The sequence below is a fragment of the Panicum virgatum genome, chromosome 2N, assembly GCF_016808335.1.
Source record: "Panicum virgatum strain AP13 chromosome 2N, P.virgatum_v5, whole genome shotgun sequence".
Lineage (NCBI taxonomy): Eukaryota > Viridiplantae > Streptophyta > Magnoliopsida > Poales > Poaceae > Panicum > Panicum virgatum.
This window is the reverse complement of record NC_053146.1, coordinates 5452731-5464166: the sequence shown is the minus strand read 5'-3', so window position 1 is coordinate 5464166 and position 11436 is coordinate 5452731. Positions and strand designations below refer to the sequence as shown.

The window sequence follows — 11436 nt, the reverse complement described above, 5'->3', positions numbered from 1 at the left end:
CGGAGCGACTAGCATTCACGCAACATACTAAAGCACGCGGTTGTGATTTACACCAAACATAAAACAACCTAAGAGGGGTAAAGAGAGGAGCAAAAGAGCTACTACTGCCCAGTCATCCCTACAAGCAGCCGACTGAACTTGCAAAACCGTCCCACTCTTCCTCAGGGACGGGAAGAACTCCTTAGCTGCCTCCAAGTATTTGACGCTAAGGTTAGCATCAAAATATTCAGCAATCATCTTTTTCGCTGGTGGTTCCGAGGGCTCTCCCTGTGCAGGAACACCATCAAAAGCGCATTCTCATGTGTTTTCACTTCTCTCCGCATTTGATTTTGTCGACGTAAAACTACTCCATAATTCAAATGCAAGCACAAAAACCAGCGGAATCTTTCTTTTGTGCGCGGGGTTTGACAACTTGAACAATAGATATGACGAAAGGTACTCCAGACCAACTTGCATGGCTTTGAACTAATCATAGATGATGCCGATACGTATCCGATTTGTTTAAGCAGACGTGGATCGCGTCCGCAATTATGAATCGCGCCCTGGATGCGAAGGCGCTACCCCGGACGGCGAGCAATTATTCCACGGGCATTTCAGTTTAGAGATGGTGGCACGAGCGCTCCAGATTGTTTAATTAGGTGCGTGAGGCTTAAGCACCATTATCCTAGATACTAATCGGATCGCTATAGAGACCAAACCTCGGCGTAGAAGTACTCCGCCGACTGCCAAGGTTTATTTTTTTGGCTTGTCACAACTGATTCCGGAGATCACGGTATTTTTTCCCATTATTTAGGGAGTACTCTCTCTATCCAAAAATTATTGGTCATTTTGATTTTTTTCAAATTCATATACTTTGTTATGTACCTAGATATAATACATATGTATATGCGCAGTAAAATTTATAAATTTAGAAAAACTAAAACGACTATAATTTAGGGTATAGAGAATAGATCTGTGCCATCGTGTTTCAAACATTTTCTTTAGCTTTTCAAATTCGTTGTGTTCGCTTGCATTGTCAGCCAGCCACCAGCTACCAGCAAGTCAGCAGTACTGTTTTCTCAGAAAAAATCAGCACCAGCCATCAGCCACAGCTAAGCGAACACAAAAATATTTTTTGAGGAGCAATTTTTTGTACGGGGAGGAGCAAAAATGATTGAGGGTGTGTTTAGTTCCCACCAAATTTCCAAACTTTCCATCACATCCATCACATCTCCTATCACATCGATACATTAAATATAGCAAATAATCCATGCATGGAGTACTAAATGTAGTTAAATAAAAAAACTAATTGCATAGTTTTGATGTATGTTACGAGACGAATCTTTTGAGCCTAGTTAGGTCATGGTAGGACAATATTTATCACAAACAAACGAAAAAGTGCTACAGTGTACTACAGTGACTGATGTGACTTTTTCACTTTTGACCTCATCTAAACACTTTTCACCTCATCTAAACACAGCCTGAGCGCGAGCGCGAGCAGCAAGCCCTGCCCAAAGCTAAGCTCCGCGCAGCTCGGGCCTCGGGCTGAAATGAATGGCCATCTCCACCTCATCCCCCTCCTCCCCTCCCCATCCCCGCCTCTCCTTCCCGCCCCCTTCCCTCCTCTCCTCCTTCCCGCCCCCGCCGCCCACCCATGGCCTCCCCCTCCGCGCCGCCGCCGACCCCCGCGCCGCGCACGCGGTGGCGGTCAAGTCCGGCGCGCTGGGCCCCTCCGTCTCCCCCTCCCCCTCCCGCGCGGACCCCCGCGCCGCGAACGCCGTCATGTGCGCCTACCTCCGCGCGGGCCGCCTGGACGACGCGCGCGGGGTGTTCGACCGGATGCCCGCGCGCGACGCGGCGTCCTACAGCGCGCTCATCTCGGGCCACGCGCGCCTCGGCTCCCCGGCCGCCGCCGCCGCCGCGCTGCTCGCCCGGATGCGCCTCCGCGACGCGCTGGCGCCCACCGAGTACACCTTCGTCGGCCTCCTCACCGCGTGCGCGCGCAGGGGCAACCCGCGGCTCGGCGCCCAGGTGCACGCCCTCGCCGCCAAGTCCGGCCACTGCTCCTGCCCCGGACCGGGGTCGCTCCTCGTCGACAACGCGCTCCTCGGCATGTACGTCAAGTGCGGCCGCCTCGGGGACGCGCTGAGGGCGTTCGGCGGGATGGAGCGCCGCGACGTCTCGTCGTGGAACGCCGTCCTGGCCGGCCTCGTTGAGCTGGGGCGGCACGGGGAGGCGTTCGAGCTGTTCGGCGAGATGCGGGCGACCGGGGTCCGCGCCGACGGCTTCTCCCTGTCGGCGCTCCTAGCCGCGGCGGGGGAGGGGTTCGGCCTCCCCGAGGGGGAGGCGGTGCACGCGCTCTCGCTCAAGTCCGGGCTGGAGACGGACCTGAGCGTGGGCAATGCGCTCATCGGGTTCTACGCTGAGCACGGCTGCTCTGTTGAAGACGTGGTCAGTGTGTTCCAAGGGATGCCGGTGAAGGATGTGATCTCGTGGACTGGGTTGCTGAATGGGTACATGGAGTTTGGCCTGGTCGACATGGCTCTGGACGTGTTTGATCGGATGCCGCAGAGGAACTTTGTCACATACAATGCAGTCCTGACTGGGTTTTGTCAGAACAGGGAAGGCGTACGCGTCACGTTCGCGAAGAAGGCAGGGCTCCGAGGCCTGGGGCTGTTTAGGCAAATGGTGGAGGATGGACTGGAGATCTCAGATGTCACGGTGACTGGTGCCCTGAATGCCTGTGCTATTGCTGCAGATAGAAAGGTGAGTGAGCAGGTTCATGCTTTTGTGATTAAGTGCGGCTGTGGCTCTACTCCTTGGATTGATGCCGCGTTGATCGATATGTGCATCAAGTGTGGCCGCTCTGGGGGTGCACATCTGCTGTTTGAGCAATGGAGCCACCAAGAGAGCTTTCATATTGCCTGGAATTCTTTGCTGCTGGCTAGTGTCAGAGATGGTGAGTATGAGAAAGCACTTTCAACCTTCCTTCAGATGTTTAGAAGCAGTGGCCTAGGATTCATTGATGAGTTCATGTTGACTGCTTCCCTTGGAGTATGTGGCGCTCTAGGATTTGCTGAGCTTGGGAAGCAAATGCATTCCTTTGCTGCAAAATCTGGGCTTCTAGATGCTTGTGGAGTCGGTAATGCTATTATCAGTATGTATGGTAAGTGTGGGGAGTTGGATGATGCAGTCAGTTTCTTTGAGCGGATGACTTGTCGAGACCTGGTGTCATGGAATGCAATGATCACTGCTTATCTTCTTCATCGTCAGGGAGAAGAGATTTTGGACATATGGGGCCAGATGGAGAGATTAGGCATCAAGCCTGATTCCATTACCTTTCTTCTGGTCATATCTGCTTGCAGCCACACAAGCTCAGACTCTACAGACCAATGCAGGGAGCTCTTTGTTTCTATGTCGAGCAAATACGGAATTGAACCAGCCATGGAGCACTACGCAGCATTTGTTAACGTCCTTGGCTGCTGGGGTCATTTTGATGAGGCAGAACAGCTTATAGGCGGTATGCCATTCAAGCCTGGTGCATTAGTTTGGCGGTCTTTGCTGGACAGCTGCAGCAAGCGCTCCAATACGACCGTGCGGAGACGGGCTATGAAGAATCTGCTTGCACTGGAACCACAGGATCCATCCACGTATGTGCTGACATCAAACCTCTTCTCCGAATCAGCAAGGTGGCACTCCTCCGAGAACACAAGGCTGGAGATGCGCGAGAAGGGCATGCGCAAGATCCCGGCACGGAGCTGGACGTTCCACGACAACGCCGTCCACTCGTTCTTTGCGCGGGACAGGTCGCACCCGCAGTCCAGGGACATCTACGCCGGCCTTGACGTGCTGATCCTCGAGTGCATCAAGGCCGGGTACGAGCCGGACACCACCTTCGTCCTGCACGACGTCGAGGAGTACCAGAAGCGGCACTTCCTGATGTACCACAGCGCGAAGCTGGCGGCCATGTACGGCCTCCTGACGGCGCACCCTGGTCTGGCTGTCCGCGTCGTGAAGAACATCCGCATGTGCGGCGACTGCCACTCTTTCCTGGAGCACGCCTCCGCCGCCACCGGCAAGGTGATCTCGGTCAGGGACTCGTCTGGGTTCCACGTCTTCAGGGGAGGGAGGTGTTCCTGCAGAGAATAGGGACACTGCCGGACTGGTTCCACCATTTTTGACATGCTTGCAGTTTAGGAAAATACAGAAGATATCCCTGTATTGAAGTTCTTGTACATCACTGATTCTCCAGATGCCTAATGCATTCACGCGTAAATATTGCTTAAAGGTTAACTTTAGCATCTCCGTTATTTAACTTTCAGTTATCTGTTCGATCTGAATTTTGAAGACATATGAATTGTATGATCAGCTTGAAACCAGGAGGACATGCTCGTATCATATCAAGACCAGCCATGCAGCTTGCCCGTGCCGCCGCCACAGTACCGCCAGGCCAGGTAAGCGCAGAGGCAGCCGCCGGCGACGAGCCCCGCCGCCGCGAGAGCCTGCACGCACGCCACGCGTCTCATTATAGGGCCCGCCGGTGAGCTGCCACGTGCAAATCAAATGTCTCCTCTGTACGTACTCACCTTGCGCGTGCCGGGCGGATTCCCGGCGCGGCGGCCGTCGTCGTCGGCCCCGGCCGGGACGAGCACGTCGTCGACCAAGGCGGCCGCGGCGCACCGGTCGTACGAGCCGCCGAGGCATTGGCGGCCCGTCCGCGTCGCCAGCGGCCAGTCGTCGTCCTCCACGTCGGACTCGGAGTCGCTCCACGCCAGCAGCCTCCTGTCCAGGGTCGGCATGGCGGCCGGCGCGCCGCTGGGGAGGTCCCCTGCCGCCGCACGCGGGGAAACCAAATGGCCTGGTCGCGCGGTTGCTACCAATTGGAGACCAACAACTGCCCGTTTAATTACTCGGCGCTGGCGTTTCCATTTTATACGGGTGCCGGCGCCTGATGGTCGAGCCCATGGTTAGTTTCGTGCTGATCGAGCTTGTGCTGGACTAGGTGCTATCATTAGGGTGTTACGAACGGTTACTAATTTTTCACAATCTTGATCAAAATAATTCTTCCGCTAAAAAAAATTAAGATGGTCTCGACCTCCGCCGTTTTGCTTCCACTTCTATCCGGCAACAAGTCCAATGTCAACCACACTCTCCCTCCGTCTCTGCGTGTGAAGACAAGTAGTAACCGTTCTGCTTTTTTCTCAAGGGGGGCTTGCGCAAAAACACAGGTTCCCCAATTTTTCGTCGCCCGGTTCTTCCCCTATATGCACCGCCTCTCCCCCAATTTTGAATTTCAAAACGTGGCCTCCCCGAGAAGCCACCGCCATGAGCCTCTCCGTCCACCGCCGCCTCGGCGACGCTGCCGCCGCCGCCAAGGGAGGTCCGATCGGCGCGCACGAACGCTCACTATTTCAGATTACTGATGTGGAATAGTGAGCGTTGGCGGGTGCGTGGTGGTGGCCACGAAGCCTCTACCCACCGCCACCACGCACCCGCCGCCGCTAGCGTCAGCGCCAGCGCCACCTCCTCCTACTCTCTCTGTTACGCGGATACTCCTAGGAGGTGGCGTATCCGTATCCGATACGTATTGGATATGGATACGTTCCGGATACACTTCGGATATGTTTCTAGCCATATTTTGAAAAAACAGATACATATTTGCTTGGATACGCGTATCCTTTTGGGCCAGATGGGATACAACCCAAAGCAGTAATCAGCCCACCCAAATGCTATTTTGGTAGTAAGAGATGATACAAAATGATAAACTTGCTACAACAGAACTGTAGAACTAGATGAGCAGCAACTGAAGAACTCCTTATGGAATCAGTTGTGCTTTTAAAGAAGGCTAGTTATAGAGGTAATGTTTTAGGGACATGCAAGTATTGCACATCTGAGTATAGGGGAAGTTACTCAAGAGTAAAATCTCACTTGCTGAATATCTATGTGATATTTATGTATAATTATTAATTATTCTAACTGTATCCTCGTATCAGTGTTTTTTAAAGTGCGTATCCGATATGTATCCGTACTAGTATCCGTGTAACATAGCCTACTCCTCCTCGCCGGAGGGAGCGGACCCAGCGCTGCCGTCGCCGTTGTGGCAGCCTCTCCCGCGCTCCCTCCCGATGCGCCGCCGCGCCGGTACGAGCACCTCCGTACCCGCGCCGCGGACGCGGAGGACGACGGCGCGCATGACGTGGCTCCCGGAGCGGACGCCGAGGTACCGTCTCGCGGGCGGCGACGGCGCGCTCTCATCGCCCAATCCTCGCGGCCTGACGCGGGAGAACGAGTACCTCCGGTGGCTGGGCTCGCTGCGTTCGAGGACGGAGCCACGGGGCGCCGGCGCCAGCGCACCTCCGTCGCCGACGGCGTCGTCCGCGGCTCGGCCGCTCGGGTCCCGCCCCCGCAACGCACCGGCGGCATCAACGCCTCCGCATCCCGCACCAACGTCAGCCCGGCCGAGCTCGCCGGCACTCCAAAGGGTCGGCCCCAGGCGTCGGCCACCTCGCGCCCTTGGTACTGCTCCACCGCCTCTGTCCGCGCTCGCCACCGCGTCCCTTGGAGTTGGAGCTCGTCGTCTCCCGCCGAGGCTCACAGGGACCCGTAGTGCTTCTCTACGGCCGATTGCCAAGCTACCCACCGGGGCAGGGAGTGCTCTTCCACCGCTGCAGAAGCCGACCCCTGACGCTCCTTCGATGCCGACAGACCTGACACCTCCACCCCGTTTTCTGGCTGCGTTTGCTAGAATCACCGAGGTACTTTGTGTTTTTGGTCCACCTGCTAATTGTTGAAGCAACCAGGCATGCACCCATGATAGCTCATAGATCAATTAGCATCGATAATTTTCAGGACCTGATAGAGTTGGTGCTCTGTTTGTTCTGATTCTGTTATCTGATCGATCAATTATTAGCCCTGAAATTGATCTAAGCACGACCTACCATATCCACGGATCATTGTCCCTAGTACAACAACTCTGTTCTGATTCTGGATTGCCGGAATTGCTCTCTGGTTGGAACACAATCCTGAAGGTTTCCTACGTCCTTTTGATGATCCTGGGTGATTTCGGTCTAGGAACAGGTCTGATGGCAGCCACATCAATCTCACCCAATGGTTACACGCACCGAGTGTCATCAGTGTGCTCCCGCCTCTGCGCATGCTTGGCCACGTTTGTGTTCATTCATTGTCGCCCTTGCATGCCATCTGGGGAGTCATGGATACATTGCCGGCATTGTACTTGGTGTGGTTGGCTGGTTGCTGTTTGTTACATGCTGTCGGTTTGGATCGAGGGAGACCCTGCAGCTTATGGTGCTTACACTAGGGTCTGGACTGCCATCAAGTACCTGTGGCAGGGCTTCAAGTGGTCCGGCCAGAGAGATCCACTCCTTCCCTGAAGACATTCTGCTGTTGGCCTGCTAATGCTTGATCAGTACATTCCTCCACCTCATACCTGATGCATGTGTACCATGCCTCAATTTGCTGTGAAGGATCCTCCTCTCGCTGACATGCTTTTGCCCAGTAGCTTCCTCTCAACCTCTTGCTTGGAATTACGACCTGACATATCTTCTCGTTGCGATGTTAGGGCATGGCTGTGTATCATGCCTCCTTCTTGTGCATAGACTGATAGACAAAAGTTTCTTCCCCTCAAACTGTTGCCTGTAACTACTAGATGATTCCCATATTTTCCCTCTACTCTTCTTTGTCTCTTATTCTATGTGCATTGACATATACAGTTGCAATAGATCTGGAGATACCAGTTTACTGGAATTTGTGAAAGGCTATTCAATACAGTAGTTTCTTCTCCCCCAGTATTCATTGCAGGCTTGCAGTAGCCGGTGTGCATACTTGATAGCTGCAGACTTATCCACACCATGTAATCGCTTACATGGAGTTCATGCGTGTGCAAATATCTAATGATGCTGTAAAATTTTGATGAATGTTGACCTCTCGTAAGTCGTAACAAAATGTGGGCTTGTGCTTAGCCAACCTGAGGTTAGGGATCGCTCATGAAAAGTGCCACATTTGTCACGCTTGGTTAGTTAGCTGCCATGAATTCCATACTACATTGCGCATTGTTTCTGTTGTACATATGACATGGATCACTGCACACCAATTGTTCCAAGCATCTTTGCGTATATATCTTCATGGAATAATATAAAAAAGAAAGTGATAGCCGCTTGTGCCAGATGGAGAGACCGCAGCATTGCATAATTGCATCAACCAGGAGCACTGAGTCAGGCGGTCTTTATTTGATGATTAATCTGGGTTTTCTTCTAAGTTCACATCGAGACCCGCCCCCTGATGTCAGCTGGAGATCGATTTCGCTGAGCAGTTGGGGACGGCCTTAGGAGTCCATGCTCGGATTATGTACGTTTCTTTTCATCTTTTGGTCGGTTCTGAATCGAAACAGAAACGATCAACAGGGGACGGGAGAGAGGTCCGAACGTGACACGGCTTCCGTTTCCTGCGCCCCTACATGTGTACACCCAGCCGAGCCACGAACAAACTTTAAACTGGATCGCCGATCACGAACAATAACAGCCGGATCATCGACACGTACGCCTGATGCAGCGCCGGCCATGGCTTCGACGGCGGAGGACTTCTACGACCTGGTATACCGCTTGCTGGAAGAAGGCCGGCCTCCGGACGCCGCCGCCGCCGCACCGTCGTCGGAGCCGCGCCGGCGCAGCCCCACCCCCGCATGGGCGCGCGCGGTCAGGGTTAGTGACCCTGCTGCTGCAACGAGACTAGCACTAGCTCCACCTCCACTGCTTAGCTAACAGTTGCGTTCCATCGATTGCTTGATTCCTGCAGGGTTTCTCCAACGCGACGGGCCTGGCGGTCCTGGTCCTCGTCGTCGCGCCGATGGCGACGCGGTGCGCGAGCCGGGAGGAGGCCTTCATGTGCGCCTTCCTCCTCGTCATGTCCGCCGCCTTCCCGGTCCTCGGCTACGTGTTCACGGCGGATCTGCCGGAGCAAACTTGAGGAGCAAGAGGGCATTGTTGTTATCCTCCAAAGCTACTAGCCGCGATGTGGATTTTGTTCGCTGTTCCTTTTTTTTTGTTCTTGTATTGGCACGTCATTTGGTAACATACCATCAGCTCCAAGAATTGCTAATGGTAGTTTTTTTATAAACTTGATCAAACTTAAGATGGTTTGACTTGCGACAAAATTAGAATTGCAATCATTTTGAGACGGAGGGAGTATGTTACGTTAGTAGTAGTAGTTAGGGTAAAAGTACGAGCATATTTATCACTTACTACTTGCACGTGTTTTGTGCAAATTACAAGCACCATTAAGCACCGACACGCTCAAATATCACAGACGATTACATTCTTGTGAGTTAATCATCACTTGGGTATGTCGGAATTGCAAGCACCAAGAAGTTAAATCATGATTATTCGTCGTGTTGCATCCCCACATCAAGTCGGCTTATCTTATCTTATATTGATTCAATTATGATATGTTAATTGGAAAGTTTTGCATGGACGTGTTTCACAAAAAAATAAAAAATGCATATAAGTCATACGTGTGCACCGGCTAAGGGGGTGTTAGCCCGGTCACGTCAAAGAGAATCTTATTATTTAGAAGTATTAATAAATAAAGTCTAATTTCAAAACTTTATCAATTGGACACCTCATTTGCTCGATTTGGGTCAGTACTTCTGACATTCTTCAACAATGTAGTTTCAGTTTCTTTTGTATGCCAAGTTACATTGTTGTACGTATTACAGTGTCATGATGCAACGCAACGGACAGGGGAAAAGTTCCCCGAAAATTTGAAAATAGAACAAACTGCGAAACTATGGGATGCGAATTCACTGCCAGAAACAAAATAAGCATGCCCAAAAACTATGGGAACGTGCTTCTCGCTGCCGGAATCGTTTTTATGATGGGCTTGACTGCTTGAGACATCCAAGTTCCTCCTTCCTCGGATTTATTTACTTTTTTTTAACAAAAAATCGTGTTTTGATACAAATAATTGGCTAAACAAAAAATTGCTAATCTACAACTACTATAGCACTTTGAATTGGATTATAGGCTTATAGCTACCTTACCGCCAATTGAATCAGAAATACGCCCTTCCACAGATAATGATCCAGCAAAGAGTTGATCGCCATTTCCTCCTAGTTAGGTTCAATTAACACAGATCTCTTACATAACAACTTGTTGACCAGAATGAAATTTCTTCAAGGCGGATACCGTGCAGGGTCAACAGGTAAAGGAGATGATCCAGAGATTTGACTTGGGTACGGGCCAACTGTTGAGCCCGACCAAATGCTCTTTGTTGGTGCGTGAAAATTTAGCACAAGAAGCCAAGGAAGGAATTTGCAGGGTACTCGGCATGGAGAAAGCCAAATTCGAGGTGAAGTATCTGGGGCTCCCTACACCGGATGGCCGCCTGAAAAAGGACCGGTTTCAGCCTCTTAAGGAAAAATATGCTAAACGCATGGCTTTATGGTTAGAAAATCTCTCTCTCTCTTCAGCAGGCAAGGAAGTTCAGATCAAATCTATTGCACAATCTGTCCCATCCTATCATATGAGCGTCTTTCAACTCTCAGCAGTTACGTGTGCCAAGTTGGAACAGGGAACCAGGAATTTCTGGTGGGGGGCAGATAAAGAAAAACGTAAAACCCACTGGATCGCGTGGGAGAAATTCACTCGATCTAAAGACAGAGGTGGTTTGGGGTTCAGAGACCTACATACTTTTAACCAAGCCCTACTTGCTCGACAAGCTTGGCGACTATTGGCATACCCGGACAACTTATGTGCTCGCCTACTTAAGGCCCGGTACTAACCCTATGGAGATTTGTTAGACACTGCCTTTCCTTCGGTAGTGTCTCCAACGTGGAAGGCTATAATGTTTGGTCTGGGGCTCCTCAAGAAAGGAGTAATCTGGCGAGTTGGCAATGGTAAGCAAATAAAAATCTGGAGACATGTGTGGTTGCCCAAACCTCTTGCCCTGTGACCTGGAGGAAAAATGCGATCGTGTCGGTTAAAATGGGTGCATCAACTAATTGATGAGGATTCTCGTTGCTGGAAGGAAGATGTTCTCAATCGTTTCTTCTACCAGTTTGAGGTGGAAGAAATACTGAAGATCCAAATTCCAAGGCGGGAATCAGAGGACACGATCCCTTGGCATTATGAGAAATCTGGATTATTTTCAGTTCCTAGTGCATACAGGCTTGGTATTATGCTAAAGAACCTAGAGACGGGGTCTGAATCGAACAACGCCAACCCAGATGGGGCTAGACCTTCCTGGAAGAAATTATGGAAACTCCCAGTTCCACATAAAGTTTGCATTTTTGCCTGGAAACTGATTCATGGTGGCCTGGCTACCAAATGCAATAAGAGGCGAAGAAATATCATTCAGGAACAGATTTGTGATATGTGTGGTAGGGAAGAGGAGACAGAACACCATGCTGTCATCAAGTGTGATCATGCTTACACCTTGAGGGAG

The 11436-nt window shown here is 51.6% G+C and overlaps 1 protein-coding gene across 1 annotated transcript; it reads left to right on the top strand.

Annotated features, from left to right (window-relative positions):
- The first annotated feature begins 1497 nt into the window (after positions 1-1497).
- Positions 1498-4311, top strand: LOC120659447 (pentatricopeptide repeat-containing protein At5g03800-like). The gene has a single exon (XM_039937599.1). The coding sequence runs from the start codon at positions 1534-1536 to the stop codon at positions 4126-4128; it is 2595 nt and encodes an 864-aa protein (XP_039793533.1). The 5' UTR covers positions 1498-1533; the 3' UTR covers positions 4129-4311.
- The last annotated feature ends 7125 nt before the right edge of the window (positions 4312-11436 follow it).

What these genes read in the sequence shown, in the direction of transcription:
- LOC120659447 (XM_039937599.1), top strand. Translation starts at nt 1,534, where the DNA reads ATGGCCATCTCCACCTCATCCCCCTCCTCCCCTCCCCATCCCCGCCTC.